Raw genomic sequence first — 15,540 nt, 5'->3', positions numbered from 1 at the left:
TTTTTTTCCATTTTGGGCTCGGGGGTTAGGACCAAAGATTTATTTCAGGCTGAATAAGTTTGTCACAAATCAGAAATGAAATTATTGCACCCTGGGGTTCTCTTCATACCCCAAAATATTATAGATGGAGGCCCAAGGTAGGTGGGAAACATAATAAACAGTTATACTCACCGTCCATCACCTCTCATGGGCATCCTCAGTGTCAGGCACTCCCTCAGGGTCCTCTTCTGTCCTCCTCAGTGGCGTCAAGTGCCCCAGAGTCACCACTGAGGCCTGGCATTGGTCTGCCCCTCAAGTGTGACCCTGGAGTGCATTACCAGAAGAGGTCAGAAGAGGACACCAAGGGAGCTCAGGATGCCAGAAGGATGCCCAGGAGAGTATAAAAAATATATCTTTGTACCGTGTTAGCCAGTGGATATGAAATGAAATTTTTTTTTGAGAGAAGTCCTCAGTAGTTGATACCTTTTTTAATAGCTAACTTAAAAAAATATTGATGACATATTTCGAGCTTTCGGGACTACTAAAGGTCCCTTCATCAGGATGGTATAACACAATTTCTGAAGGTAGGCATATTTATACAGGAATGGAGTGTTAGATGCAAAATAGATGGAAAACAGAACATGCAAATAAACAGTTTTAAAAAAAACATATATATCAGTTCACAGGAAAAGCTCTCTGGGTTTATTGCTTCTTTTGATCAGTGAAGTGGTGTCTAGTTGTTGTAAAACGTCATAAAACCCAGTGCCTGATTTAAACCCCTTTGGAGAGTGTTGAAGGTCATCATGAGTTTAATCTCCCATATGCGGCGATCCTTTCTGTTTTTGAAATTCCCTCTTAGTATCAGGATCTTCATGTCATTGGTGATATTATGATTTTGATTACAGAAGTGTTCTGGCACCGGGAGGTCCATTCTTTGCTCTAATCGTATGTCTGTGTGAGTTCATCCTCATCCTAAGTGACTGTCCTGTCTGACCTACATACAGGCCCTCAGGACACTTAGTACACAATATCAAATACACTACATTAGGTGTGCTGCAGGTGAAGTTACCTGGAATCTTGTAGTGTCGATCAGAGTTCGGGATCTTTATTTTATCCGTGGTCAGTATGTGAGGGAGAGTAGAGGAAAGGTAAATATAAGTGTGCATGATTTTCTCACACCACACATGGGTCTCTACCTATTATACTCTGGGCTTTGAAGATACTGAAGAGTATAGACATTTTACTTTTGGTTCATAGGTTCTGAATAGGGTTGAGCCGATCTTGAGATTTCAGGATCGATTTTAAAATCCAATTTCTGATCATTTTCCAGTCGATCCCGATCGCTCAACCATAGTCAATGCTTCTCTATTAGGGTTGAGTTGATCTTGAGATTTCAAAATCCAATTTCCGATCATTTTCCAGCCTATCCCGATCGTGAAATTTGCTCGATCGCCGATCAGGATCGGAAAAGATCGGATCCCAATTGGCTCAACCCTAGTTCTGAACCGCAAAAGTTTTGAGTTTGTGTCAACCTGAAACTTTTGGAAAATTGGGGTTGAATCTGTTTCTTTTCTACTTTTGACTTATAGTAAGGGCCATCAATTTTGTAATGGTATCAATTGTTTTGACAGGAAGAATTGCGTTGCATCAAGTCTGCTCTTAAGCCTAACCAGAACAGATCTCTAGCTTACTTGGGGTTTTGAATTTTTTTTTACACCATGAAAGAAATGCATCTACCGTGTGTACCATCTCTAGTTTCCATGATCCCCAAGATTTTCCCATCTTTTAGAAGCTAAATATCACAATATATTCACAAAAAAATATTATTACAAGAAGGACAAAAAACGCAAAGAAGTTTGTGGGCCAATGGAATCTTAAGCCCAACAAATATACAATAATAACGATATTTCTACACAACAAGAATAACTTACGATAATTGGCATTATTTCTCCAGGGTACGACTTTGGCTCCTTTTTCTTGGCACAATGCTGTGTAGGCTTGTAGGCTTGCTCCATGACCACCACGTCCAGCACAAGTATCAAATACACAGCTATTGGTGTGTGTTTCTGGAGGTACCAAAGCATGGCAATCCTTAAACGGACCTTGAGGGTCTGCAATCATTCCACATTTGGTGAGAGATTTAGCATCAGTGATTGCTGCTTCACTGCAAGTAGGACATTGACTACCAGAACATCCTTTGCAGGACGAACCATCTCTTGCCACTGTCCAGGACTCAGCAAACAGGGATATATCACTGTCGTTGACAACGGTGCCATTTTGAAGACGGAGGTCATCACTTGGGTTTTTGTTATAATTGCCACAGAGGCCTTCAGTTTTGCCGGAATAGGAGCTGGGTACCCAGACTGAAACAAAGTATTGCTGGTCATATAGCATCTTAAAACCATGTATGGTCTGAATAATCACATTATTTCCTTCTTGGTTTATCCAGTATTCCCGTTTTTGTGATTTACAAGGGGTATTAACCCTTTCTCTGTTGACCTAAAATTAAAGCAAACATAAGATGTGACATCCTGTATTCAACTACTGTAAGTAGGAGACCATTCTTGATCTATAGGTTTATTCATTTACTACTAACCTCAGCGCTCCAGGTTCTACCTTTCTCCAGTTTTATGGTATGGTTTCCTATGGTCATCGTAACAGACTTGGTGGCGGCTACAGTTCCATATGGCTCATTTTGCATGGTCACCATAATGGGGACTCCACCAATAGTAACTTTGACAAGGATGTAGCTACAGGTGCCCTGCATATCATAGTACATGTTATCAAAGGTGACATAATGGTGATTTCCCCAAGCTTTACACTGGCCAAACTCTATAGCATAACAGCCCCGCTTGCCATCCACCACTTTGCATTCTTCATAGGCACCACAGATATGTTTCCTAGGTCTCTGGCAGGTAGTGATGCCATTGTTGCCACATGTACATTTTGTCAGGCACACGTCATCTTTGTAGAACTCTTCACCCAACTGATAGTATGTATTGTCAACAACACAGCCACATTCTTCGGCCGGCACACAGTCTTGCCCGCTGAGAAAGAAGCCATTGTTACAGTAGCAGCCTTCTGTAATGGATTTTTCGCAGGATAAAGGAGGTCCGAGTTTATCGCAGGTCGAAGGACATCCATTACCAAATTGCTCATAGTGGCTGTTACTGGGGCAAGTCCATTCTGTAGAAACAATGTGACAACAGAATCCATGAAATATTCAAGTGTGTATCGATAGATCTCAAACCAACTTTAGTTCTGTTTTAAAGAGGTGAAGGTTCTAAATTAAGCCCTAATAGGGGAATCGTAAATGGCCATATGTTGACTCCCTGCCCAAGATAGGTTATATCCGTTGGGAAGCGGTGTTCACTCAATACTGGGTTGGGTTGCAACTAGAGATGAGCGAACAGTGTTCTATCGAACACATGTTCGATCGGATATCAGGGTGTTCGCCATGTTCGAATCGAATCGAACACCGCGTGGTAAAGTGCGCCAAAATTCGATTCCCCTCCCACCTTCCCTGGCGCCTTTTTTGCACCAATAACAGCGCAGGGGAGGTGGGACAGGAACTACGACACCGGGGGCATTGAAAAAAATTGGAAAAAGTCATTGGCTGCCGAAATCAGGTGACCTCCATTTTAGACGAATAGTGGATTTCAAATCCGGGTCATATGAGAATGTGAACTTTGTGACTATGAGACAGGGATAGCTGTACAGGCAGGGATAGCTAGGGATAACCTTTATTTAGGGGGGAATGTTATTAAAAATAACTTTTTGGGGCTCTATCGGGTGTGTAATTGTGATTTTTGTGAGATAAACTTTTTCCCATAGGGATGCATTGGCCAGCGCTGATTGGCCGAATTCCGTACTCTGGCCAATCAGTGCTGGCCAATGCATTCTATTAGCTTGATGAAGCAGAGTGTGCACAAGGGTTCAAGCGCACCCTCGGCTCTGATGTAGCAGAGCCGAGGCTGCACAAGGGTTCAAGCGCACCCTCGGCTCTGATGCAGCAGAGCCGAGGGTGCACAAGGGTTCAAGTGCACCCTCGGCTCTGCTACATCAGAGCCGAGGGTGCGCTTGAACCCTTGTGCACACTCTGCTTCATCAAGCTAATAGAATGCATTGGCCAGCGCTGATTGGCCAATGCATTCTATTAGCCCGATGAAGTAGAGCTGAATGTGTGTGCTAAGCACACACATTCAGCACTGCTTCATCACGCCAATACAATGCATTAGCCAGTGCTGATTGGCCAGAGTACGGAATTCGGCCAATCAGCGCTGGCTCTGCTGGAGGAGGCGGAGTCTAAGATCGCTCCACACCAGTCTCCATTCAGGTCCGACCTTAGACTCCGCCTCCTCCAGCAGAGCCAGCGCTGATTGGCCGAATTCCGTACTCTGGCCAATCAGCACTGGCTAATGCATTGTATTGGCGTGATGAAGCAGTGCTGAATGAGTGTGCTTAGCACACACATTCAGCTCTACTTCATCGGGCTAATAGAATGCATTGGCCAATCAGCGCTGGCCAATGCATTCTATTAGCGTGAACTGAGTTTGCACAGGGGTTCTAGTGCACCCTCGGCTCTGCTACATCAGATTGCTACATCTGATGTAGCAGTGCCGAGTGTGCATCAGATGTGTAGTTGAGCAAAACTGACTCAGCACTGCTAAGTCTCTGCATTCGCATAGGAATGCATTGGCCAGCCTTCGGCCAATCAGCGCTGGCTCTGCCGGAGGAGGCGGAGTCTAAGGTCGGACCTGAATGGAGACTGGTGTGGAGCGATCTTAGACTCCGCCTCCTCCAGCAGAGCCAGCGCTGATTGGTCGAGTTCCGTACTCTGGCCAATCAGCACTGGCCAATGCATTTCTATGGGGAAAAGTTAGCTTGCGAAAATCGCAAACTGACAGGGATTTTCATGAAATAAAGTGACTTTTATGCCCCCAGACATGCTTCCCCTGCTGTCCCAGTGTCATTCCAGGGTGTTGGTATCATTTCCTGGGGTGTCATAGTGGACTTGGTGACCCTCCAGACACGAATTTGGGTTTCCCCCTTAACGAGTTTATGTTCCCCATAGACTATAATGGGGTTCGAAACCCATTCGAACAGTCGAACAGTGAGCGGCTGTTCGAATCGAATTTCGAACCTCGAACATTTTAGTGTTCGCTCATCTCTAGTTGCAACTGTTTTCTTATGTACTGTGTAACTGTTGGCAATGCAAAGTGTGTAAGGTTGTGTATCAGGAGGGATGCTGATTGCATTAAGATGTTGTAACATGGGAGAAGATCTTAAGCATGTCCTATGTTACAATCAGGCACTGGCTGTAGCTTGATGTTTTTGGGTTATGTGAATGGTCCCTATTAGAAATGGGTGAACCTCACGAGATTCCTTTTTGAGGAATATTAATGAAGTTTGGCTCTTTAGTTCCTTTCAGTCTCAACTTGTTCAGCATGTACTGGAAGCACTATGATTATACTCTGGGGTTGCCTTAGACTGCAAAATATAATAAGGAGGAGGCCCAGAGGCAAATAGTAAAAATAACAAACAGTTATACCCGGTTTGCTTCACCCATCCTATGCATTCTTGAGATGCCCAGCAGTCCCCGTACATCTTCTTCAGGCCTTGCATAGGCTCTGGCTAACATCATGCATCCAGAGGTCAATGTTGAAGCCCAAATGATTGCTAGAGCCCTGGAAGTGTGACATCGGCCAGAGGACAGAAGAGGCCTGAAGGGTAGGCTAGGGAAACATCGGACACCCAAGATAAGTGGGGCAAGGAGGTGTGCATAACTATTTAATATTTTTACTCACCTCCCATAGGTATTTACTTACATGCTCTGGAGTTAGAGGAGACCCCAAGACTATAATAGTATTTCATGGGGGACAAAATCCAAAAATTTTGTTTTCAGGTTGAACTCAAAACTTTACCAAATTTGTGTTGAGTCCAGTACTATCTGAGTTTACTTATCCCTGTTCACTGTAAAAAAGGAAGCCTTAATGTCTTTTTCAGGGGCAGTCAACATGGGGAGTCTGTTCAGTTGATCAGTCTGTGACGCCTCAGGGAGGACCAACCAAGTCACCAGAAGTCTAACATTTGGTCCATGACTTGGCAAGGAGTGTCACCTGTGCAAATAGGAGTGATGCCTTCCAGCTCGTGTGTGTTATTCTCAATCGACTGAAGTTATTGGTTATTAGGGTTGAGCGATCGGGATCGGAAAAGATCGGATTCCGAACGGCGATCGAGTAAATTTCACGATTGCGATTGGAATTCCGATCCCGATCTTTTCCGGCGGGATCAAGCTCGGAGGTTAGTTCCCACAATACTTGGCTACTGGGTGGGAAATTGTGGGATAAGCTAACATTAGAGTTGTTGAGTGATCGGGATCAGGAAAGATCGGACCCCGATCGGCGATCGATCCTGAAATCTCAAGTTCGGCTCAACCCCATTGGTTATCTGGTGCCTTATTCTGTGTGTACTCCTTACTTGTTGTGTGAATTGCTATCAAGAAAAGTATAGTTTTGGTTCCAGTATTAAAGAGTCCCCAGTGGTCACTTCACTACTAGTCTGTGCAGGCGTAATGGTGTAATGCTATGACCAGAAATGACCCCAAATTCAACTTACCACAGAAGGATGGCGTCCTCCATTTGATCATTGTGCCATTTCTTTGACATTCAGAAACATAAGTTGAAATACTGTCACAGACAAAGGTTTGATGTCCCTTGTAAGCACATGCCTCAAATAGACAGTGCTCAAAGAAAGGAGCTGGATTAATAGCACCGTGACATTGACTGAATGGTCCATCCGACTTGATGAGAAGTCCGCAATACTTGTCACTTTTGTACACTTCTTTGTCAGCCTCGCTGCATTTGGGGCAGTCAGGGCAATCAGCGCATCCTTTTTTCCCTCCGACCTTCCAGTGTTCTCCGAATTCTTCTGGACTTTTTGCTATTCTGCCATCACTAGTTGTGAAATCATCAGAGGGGTCTCTATTGTTGTTACCGCACAAACCTTCAACAGATCCTCTGTAAGTGCCGGGCACATCCACACGCAGGTAGTTCCTACCATCATACATAACAGTGAGGTCACAGTCCGTTTTCACGACCACAGCAGCTCCTGTATAGTAGGCCATTATCTGTGCTGTCGAATCCTCGTAGTGATAGAAAGGTAGTTCTGTTAGGCGTCCATCAATCTAAAGAAAAATAAAGGGACTTGTATTAAAATAGGTGGCCTCTTACCTTCTAACATTGTGAGATGTCACTACAACCAATGACCATAAGTGGGACCCAATTTTAGGTGGCTGCGTTCCTGTCCTTATGTTACGTGAGAAGGTCAAAGATTGAGTGGGTCACCCTCAGCGGTGATGTGGCACGACGCGCACTTCTGGACAAACCTCACTTCATACACATGGATACGAATCACTCTTTATTTGAAAACGAGGATCACTACACGTTTCGGGATCGAACGCCCTTTGTCAAATGCATGTATTCATAAAGTACTATGCACATCACTAGTCAGAGCCTGTAGTCAGTAGCTAGTGCTCCGTGTAGTGATCCTTGTTTTCAAATAAAGAGTGACCTACCCTATCTTTGCCTCCAATCTGCCACTTTGTCAGTCTGTCAATCTTTCAATCTCATCAATCTGTCGGTCTGATGGTTTGTCAGTCTGTCAATATGTCCATCTATCAGTCGGTCATTCCATCATTTGAGATAGTTGTATCAGTTGTGTGTTTAGGGCAGTAAACCTCTAGGATTATGGTGTTCTCTCCATTCAGCATGGAATCTGTACCTTGATCTGTTTTGGGTGCTCTTTGCTCATGGTCACTGTCTTGTTGTAGATCTTCAACGTGACGGTTTTGGTGTAGGAGACGCCACTGTTACCTCGGTGGTCCTTCTCTACATCGATTGTGAAATGGGTTGAGTCATTGGATATCACGTTTACCAGCCGGTAACTGCAGGCACCCATGAATGGATATTGCTTTCCATCAAATGTCTTATAATGGGAACATCCAGAAGCTGTACAGGTGGAGTGCTCAGTAGGATAACAACCACGTCTACCATTGACCAACATGCATGCCTCACTATCTTTACAGCTGGTTTCTTGACAGTTCATTATTCCCAGGATCGGGTCACATTTGCAGATCTTGCTACAGTTCTCATTGGACCAGGTCTCTTTAGGTTCATAATATCTCCCATTGTATTGACATCCACAGCTTGAGATAGCAATGCATGCGTTCCCACTGAAGACCATGTTAGCATTGCATTCACATGTTTCTACACAGTGTTTTGTGCATTTTTCTGGAGCTTGTCTATCAGCACAACTGGCTGGGCAAGCATTGCCGCAGGCGTTATAATGGCTGTTCTTATCCTCACACACCTTAGCTGAAATGTAATAAAGAAACATTTTCGTTAAAGGAGAAACGATACTACACAAAAGAATTAAACTGAACACTCCACAATAAACAACTCTATTCCTGGTCCAAGGTTGTGGAGGTGACACATGACTAGAGATGGGCAAACCTTCCAAGATTCGTTTCTGGTTCGGGTGGTATGAGTTTCTGATTCGTTTTGGGTCAAACAAGTTCAGATAGAACCAGAAGTATATACTCTCTATATCAATAGACTGTTACTGTCTCAAGGAAGTTCTGGGGTACAACCCCCTCCCCAGAGAGTGAAAGAGGAGCTGCATACAGAGACTTACAAAATTTGTGTGTTAAGTGTATAGAGCTGTCAAAAAATAATAATTAGCGAATGATAATGAGATGACTCTGCTGACTCAGTTAGCTAATGATACGGAGATGAGTCTGCTGACCCTGTTCACTAAATGACAGGTGACAGCTGACCATACTCTCTTATGATACTGAGATGAGTGTGCTGACCCACTCTCTAATGATCAGGAGATGACTCTTCTGACCCACCCTCTAAAAATAAAAATAATAATAATAATAATAATAATAATAATAATAATAATATGACTTTATTGACCCAGCTTTGTAATGATGAATTGGCTTTGTTGATTCCTCTTCTATTGATAATGAGATGACTCTGCTGACCCAGTTCACGAAATGATTATTAGGTGACTGCTGACCAAACCTTCTAATGATACTGAGATGAGTGTGCTGACCCACTCTCTAATGATCAAGAGATGACTCTTCTGACCCACCCTCTAATAATAATAATAATAATAATAATAATAATAATAATGATAAGATGACTCTATTGACCCAGCTTTCTAATGATGAATTGGCTCTGTTGATTCTGCCTCTATTGATAATGAGATGACTCTGTTGACCTAGTCAATAGGATACATTGGGCCCATCAAATCCTGTAATAATAAGGAGATGACTCTTCTCAAACTTTCTTAGTCTACGGAGCTACAAAAATTAAGTACTTACGACAGCTTAAAGGCGTTCTCCAGTCGTAGATTTTGAGTCCTTGGCTCTGACAAGTACTTGCATAAGTCTCAATGGTCTTGCAAAGGATATATTTAGCTCCGTTATTCTTACAAAGATCAACGAGACAAGCATCAAAGAACTTATTTGGACTGATTTTGGAGATGCATTCTCGGAAAGGTCCGTCTTTTTTGAACAAGATGCCACAATAATCTTCTCCTCCATAAAGTTTCTTCTTGCTTTCTTCACAGGTTGGACATTCGCCTTTACATTCGTGAAAGCAGAATGGATCTTTATCGTAGACTGACCATGAAGCTGCCCAGTCTACAATGGAGCTCATTAGTGTTCCGTTAGGGGATTTTTGATCATCATTTGGATCTTGGTTGAAATTTCCACAGAGACCGGACACTTTATGGTAGTAGCTACTGGGAATGCTTGATTGTACGTACCAGTTCCAGTCATAAGATGCATTCACATGAGATGCAGTCTCAATGACAGCTGTCAGTCCGCTGCGATAAATATTCATTTTCCCATCCAGCAGTTTTAAGGGAAGGTTTGCCAATTCACCATTCACCTGTGTGAAGAAGTAACCAAAAGTGAACAATGAGCTTAACCATCTAGTATTCAAGTTTTGAGCTTTGGTCATCATGATTAGAGATGAGCGAACACTAAAATGTCCGAGGTTTGAAATCCGATTCGAACAGCCGCTCACTGTTCGACTGTTCGAACGGATTTCGAACCCCATTATAGTCTATGGGGGGAAATGCTAGTTTCAGGGGTACGCAAAATTCAATAAAATTATACTTACCAAGTCCACAAGTGATGGTCGGGCTGGATTCTCCTTGAAGTCTTCTCCCGGCGCAGCGTCCCGGCGTCTTCTTCCGGCTGGAATTCACTCTGCCTAGGCATCGGGGCCTAGGCAGAGCTGACAGCGTGTTCATGCGCGGTCATGCGCAGTCGGCTCTGCCTGGCCCGACGCCTGAGCAGAACCGACTGCACATGCGAGGGCATGCCTGCGCATGCACAGTCGGTTCTGCCTAGGCCGGATGCCTAGGCAGAGTGAAGTCCAGCCGGAAGACGCCGTGGGGACGCTGCACGGAGAAGACTTCTAAAGGTAAGAGAAGAATCAGCGTTGATTGGCAGAGTGTATAGCATTCTGCCAATGAACGCTGGTTCTGCATCGAACTTTAAACTTCGAACAGCTAGTAGTAGAACGAGTATTTCGAATACCGTAGTATTCGATTGAACACCTACTTGATCGAACACTACTCGCTCATCTCTAATCAAGATGCCATTGACACCATAGATAAAATTCTACCTGAAACTGCTCCTGTTAGGAAACTACAACTTCCAGAAATTCCTTCGGAGCCACAGAATGAAGCCAAATAATCTACAGTTTCCTAACAACACAACTTGTGTACAGTATATACCTCCAAAGCTTTAGTGACCTATGGAGACTAGTATACTCTGCTTGGGTTGACCTTGTGTCTCCATGGTTTGAGACTACAAAAATCCTTTGTGCAGTCAACTCCTAAATAGGGTTGAGCCGATCTTGAAATTTCAGGATCGTTTTTAAAATCCGACTTTTGATCATTTTCCAGCCGATCCCGATCGTGAACTTTGCTTGATCACCGATCGGGATCCAATCTTTCCCGATCCCGATCGCTCAACCCTATTAATGATATATACATGAATAGGGTTGAGCTGATCTTGAGATAACCTCTGACCTTGATCCCGCTGGAAAAGATCGGGATTGGAATTCCGATCGCGATCGTGAAATTTACACAGATCGCCAATGGGAATCCGATCTTTTCCAATCCCGATCACTCAACCCTACTCCTAAAGTCATCAGCTTGTAAGATATCCAAAAAAGAAGTCAGATGGAATGGAGTAACAAAACCAGCACATAGGTAAATATGAGACGAAAATCATAAAAGTTAAAGAGAATGAACAGGATGAACTTTTTGTTTTATATATGAGGACATGGAAGGTGATAGAAATTTTTTTTAAAAAAACACACCAGTCCTTCGTGTTCCATCGTCTCCAAGCTCGTTCTGGCCCTGCTGCTCTGGTGATGTTTTGCAGTAGAAGACCCGATGATTGGAAACACCAGAGAAGCAGGATCAGACCTAACTGGGAGGCATCGGTGCACAGGGGCAGGTTAATACCATATTTTTAGGACTTAAAGGTGTACTTTCTTCCCCCAAAATTTGCAAGGAAAATGTGGTTGAGTCTTACAGTATAGTCCAAGGTGGACTCTGGGGGCGGAGAGAAGTGGGGCCGCAGCATATCCCCCCTCCTGCTATCGCCAGCTTCCTGTAGCAAGGCCTCCGGCAGCAGTGTGCAGGCCCTGAGATTGGAGGAGCGTGCGTCGCACTGAACCCATCCCGGGATGCTGGTTCTGTAAAGATGATGGCAGCCGCTCTGCTGTAGATCAGTCGCCATAACTACCGGGTCTCCACTGTACATTACAGTCCACTCTGATCGTGGCATTACTACTTCAAAGTCCCCCCTAAAGTGTAAAAGTAGCCCCTGGGGCCGGTCCCCACTGACCCTATACCTTTCAAATTTTAGGCCTGCTCATGTGCGGCGAGATCGTTGGAGCCGATCTGTTCCTGTGACAGCCGGGAGCCTAATAAAGGCTCCCAGACCTGTCATAGGAATATTACTATTGCAGCTGGTCTATGATCAGCCTCAATAGTAATGTACAGAATATCCCATAGACTGCAAAACAGTTATATTGCAGTCTATGAGACTTGCATTCAAATGATTGCAGGGTGAAGCCCCCAAGGGGAGGGGGGCTAATAAAATAGTAAAATAAAAAAATATAAATAAATAAATAAAAAACTGAAAAAAAGAATAGACATCTGACGGAAAGCGACGGACCCCATTATAGTCAATCAGGTCCTTCGAGCTCTGTTGTTTGCTATTTTAGCAGTCCGTTTGTCCCCTTTTCTGGTCCTTTGTTGGGGACACCCCAAACTAATGTGAATCTATTGTTAACATGTATATGTTGAGCAGTTTCTAGCATATACGCCAAGCACTTAGACAATAGATGATTCCTTAACTTACTGGATAAGGAGCAATATTCTAGACATATAAGAAGGAAACATTTTTAGAACTCTTACTCGGACTTTAGGGAATTCTTGAACTTCGACACTGATTGTAGTGTCATACATAGTAAACGCCATCTTCCTGACAAATGAAGCTGCTTGGCTTCCTCTGTTGTCATTCTTTATGGTGATGTGGAATGGTTCCAGGGTGGGATCATTACCGGTATATTTAACAAGGGTGTAGCTGCAAGTGCCTTCGAAGCTGAAGTCTTTCCCATCTAGCATGTAGAAATGAGGATCTCCCCATACCCGACACACACCATTGTAATCTGGTTCACACACTGCTTTGTCATCTTGAACTCTACAAGTCTCCATGGAACGACATGTCTTAAACTTGCAAGGATCTGCAATTATACACCAAAAGAGAGGGTTAACATTAGATGATTTTAGTTCTCATCCCATAGCTGGATACAGTGACATAACTAGGAATGGCGGGGCCACGTGGCAAACTTTTGACATGCCCCCCCCCCCCCCCGATCGACTGACGCCAAAGACCTCGACCAACCGACCCCCCCCTGCATTTCTGCACACAGTATCATGCCCCATAGTGGCCCCAGTACACAGTATTATGCCCCATAGTGGCCCCTGCACACAGTATTATCCCCCATAGTGACCCCAGTACACAGTATTATGCCCCATAGTGGCCCCAGTACACAGTATTATGCCCCATAGTGGCCCCAGTACACAGTATTATGCCCCATAGTGGCCCCAGTACACAGTATTATGCCCCATAGTGGCCCCTGCACACAGTATTATGCCCCATAGTGGCCCCTGCACACAGTATTATGCCCCATAGTGGCCCCTGCACACAGTATTATCCCCCCACTGTGGACCACGCATGAACACTTATTATACTCTGGGGTCTTTTCAGACCCCAAAGTATAATAATTGGAGACCCAAGGGGGGATAAAAACATAAAAAAACCACTGTTACTTACCTATCCCCAGCTCCGCTTCACTCTCTGCCGCTATTGGCCATCTTCAATGACATCCAGGATGTCATGTGACGGTGGGGCCTGCGTCACGACGCATATGGACACAGGTCCCGGTCATGTGACGCAAGAAGTACTGAAGACTGCCGGAGAGGTAACACTGTTTTTTGTTTCTTACCTCTCCTGGGACACCGATCATTATATTTGGATTGGTAAGTATGTAGGATCGGTAAGCAAGTAGGGCCTGTTACCGTTTGGAGTAACGGCCTATTAATTAAGATTAAAAAACTGTAGCGGTAGCGGCTGTCGCCGGGACCCTAATGTCCCGTGCCCTGTGGCAGCCACTACCGTGGCTACCCCAGTAATTACGCCCCTGGCTGGATATTACTGTACATCTGACAGCAGTGATGCAGTCACTTTGAGTCACAATTCCTTCTCTTACCCTATCATCACTTTTTTACTAAAGAAACAGGAACCTTTTATATGACTGTCCTTTATCCAGAATACAGGATAATCCATCATGTCTCACGTTAATCTACTATAGATTCCATGTAGTCCCTTAATGCCCTTACCTGTGCTGACACAAGATCTCACACCATCTAGGAGTTGACACTTCTCATCTTTGGCACAAGTCCGTTTATGGCAAGTAAGCCCCAGATTGTGGTCACAAGTACATTCTTGGCTACAGTTCTCATTCAGAACACTTTCATTTGCCTAGAAAATAATATAACACTATAATTTATACCATATAACTGTATAATTTTTACTAAAGTAGAGTATGCAATGTTATCCTCTTGGTTCACCAACCATAGAATGAAGTATACTGTATTAGTAATATAACTTTGTATCTCACCTTCAGATATCTTCCCTCATGTAGGCATCCACAATGGTCCATTGTGATACAGCTGTTCCCATCAAACACATATCCATGGTCACACTGACATCCCTCAGAACATTTTTTGGTACAAGGCATTGAAGTTAGAAGGCCATAGCAGGTGGAACTACAGGTCCGGGTACATAGAGAGTATTTACTGTTGTCTGGACATGAGAAGGCTAAAAACAGAAGACAAGTTATGAAGCTGGAGAAGTTCTAAAACATACTAAAGACTGAACACTATAGGAAGATAATGAAACCATATCCCCTTGGAATCGTGATCATCTCTATACACATTGAAGACCATTATGTGGAAAGAAATGGAATGGACCAAAGTGAAGAGTGAAGCGGTGGAAAGTTCAGAATCAAGTCCTTTATAATACATCTCAAGAATATTCCTTCAAAATAGGCAACACCAACAATGTAATATAATATTTCTGATAGTATGTACCACTATACATCCCCCATGAACTACTCAATCAAATATAAGGAAAGAGGAGAAACTTTAAGTACCAAAATATGTCATTGGTGATGTAAGGTCTAAGTCCCAGGGTTAAACTCTTGGGATCACAATAGGAATATATGCGAATTAGACCACCTTATAAAGAGACTTCACCTAAAAGGAATGGAAAATAACTTACGGCAACCGGTAACATCTCTCCAAGGTAGAACTTTAGCTCCTTTTTCTTGACACAATGCTGTGTAGGCTTGTAGGCTGGCACACAGAGCATCCTGACCACCACGTCCGGCACAAATATCATATACACAGCTATCGGTATATCTTTCTGGAGGCACCAAGGAATGGCAATTCCTAAATGGACCTTGAGGGTCTGAAATCATTCCACATTTGGTGGAAGACTTTGCTTCAGTGGTGGCATCTTTACTACAAGTAGGACATTGACTACCGACACATCCTTTGCAGGTTGATCCACCTCTACCCACTGTCCAGGACTCAGCTAACAGTGATACATCAGTGACAATGGTGCCATTTTGAAGACGGAGGTCATCTCTCGGGTTCTTGTTGTAGTTGCCACATAGGCCTTCAGTGAGGCCAGCATACGAGCTGGGTACCCAGACTGAAACAAAGTAATACTGGTCCAACAATACTGTAAACTCATGCTTGGTCCTAATAATTATATTATTTCCTTCTTGGTATATCCAGAATTCCTGTTTTTGTGATTTGCAAGGGATGTTGTACCTCTCACCATTGACCTAAAATTCAAGGCATAAACAAAAAATATTGGTTTTGGACAGTTTT

General features: G+C 43.8%; 1 protein-coding gene across 1 annotated transcript in view; it reads right to left on the bottom strand.

Moving 5' to 3' along the window:
- The window catches only part of LOC142209001 (IgGFc-binding protein-like), a 66,212-nt gene that overhangs the window by 4,910 nt on the left and 45,762 nt on the right, over nucleotides 1-15,540 (bottom strand). Inside the window, exons 26-34 of the mRNA XM_075277929.1 lie at nucleotides 14,924-15,494; nucleotides 14,262-14,461; nucleotides 13,981-14,122; nucleotides 12,493-12,821; nucleotides 9,368-9,938; nucleotides 7,762-8,354; nucleotides 6,598-7,165; nucleotides 2,576-3,165; nucleotides 1,911-2,478 (exon numbers count right to left, since the gene is read on the bottom strand). Coding sequence (XP_075134030.1) covers nucleotides 1,911-2,478; nucleotides 2,576-3,165; nucleotides 6,598-7,165; nucleotides 7,762-8,354; nucleotides 9,368-9,938; nucleotides 12,493-12,821; nucleotides 13,981-14,122; nucleotides 14,262-14,461; nucleotides 14,924-15,494 — 4,132 coding nt within the window. The remainder of the gene's footprint in view (nucleotides 1-1,910; nucleotides 2,479-2,575; nucleotides 3,166-6,597; nucleotides 7,166-7,761; nucleotides 8,355-9,367; nucleotides 9,939-12,492; nucleotides 12,822-13,980; nucleotides 14,123-14,261; nucleotides 14,462-14,923; nucleotides 15,495-15,540) is intronic.

The sequence above is a fragment of the Leptodactylus fuscus genome, chromosome 6 (genome assembly GCF_031893055.1).
Source record: "Leptodactylus fuscus isolate aLepFus1 chromosome 6, aLepFus1.hap2, whole genome shotgun sequence".
NCBI classification, from domain to species: Eukaryota; Metazoa; Chordata; class Amphibia; order Anura; family Leptodactylidae; genus Leptodactylus; species Leptodactylus fuscus.
This window is presented reverse-complemented; position numbering and strand designations above follow the sequence as displayed.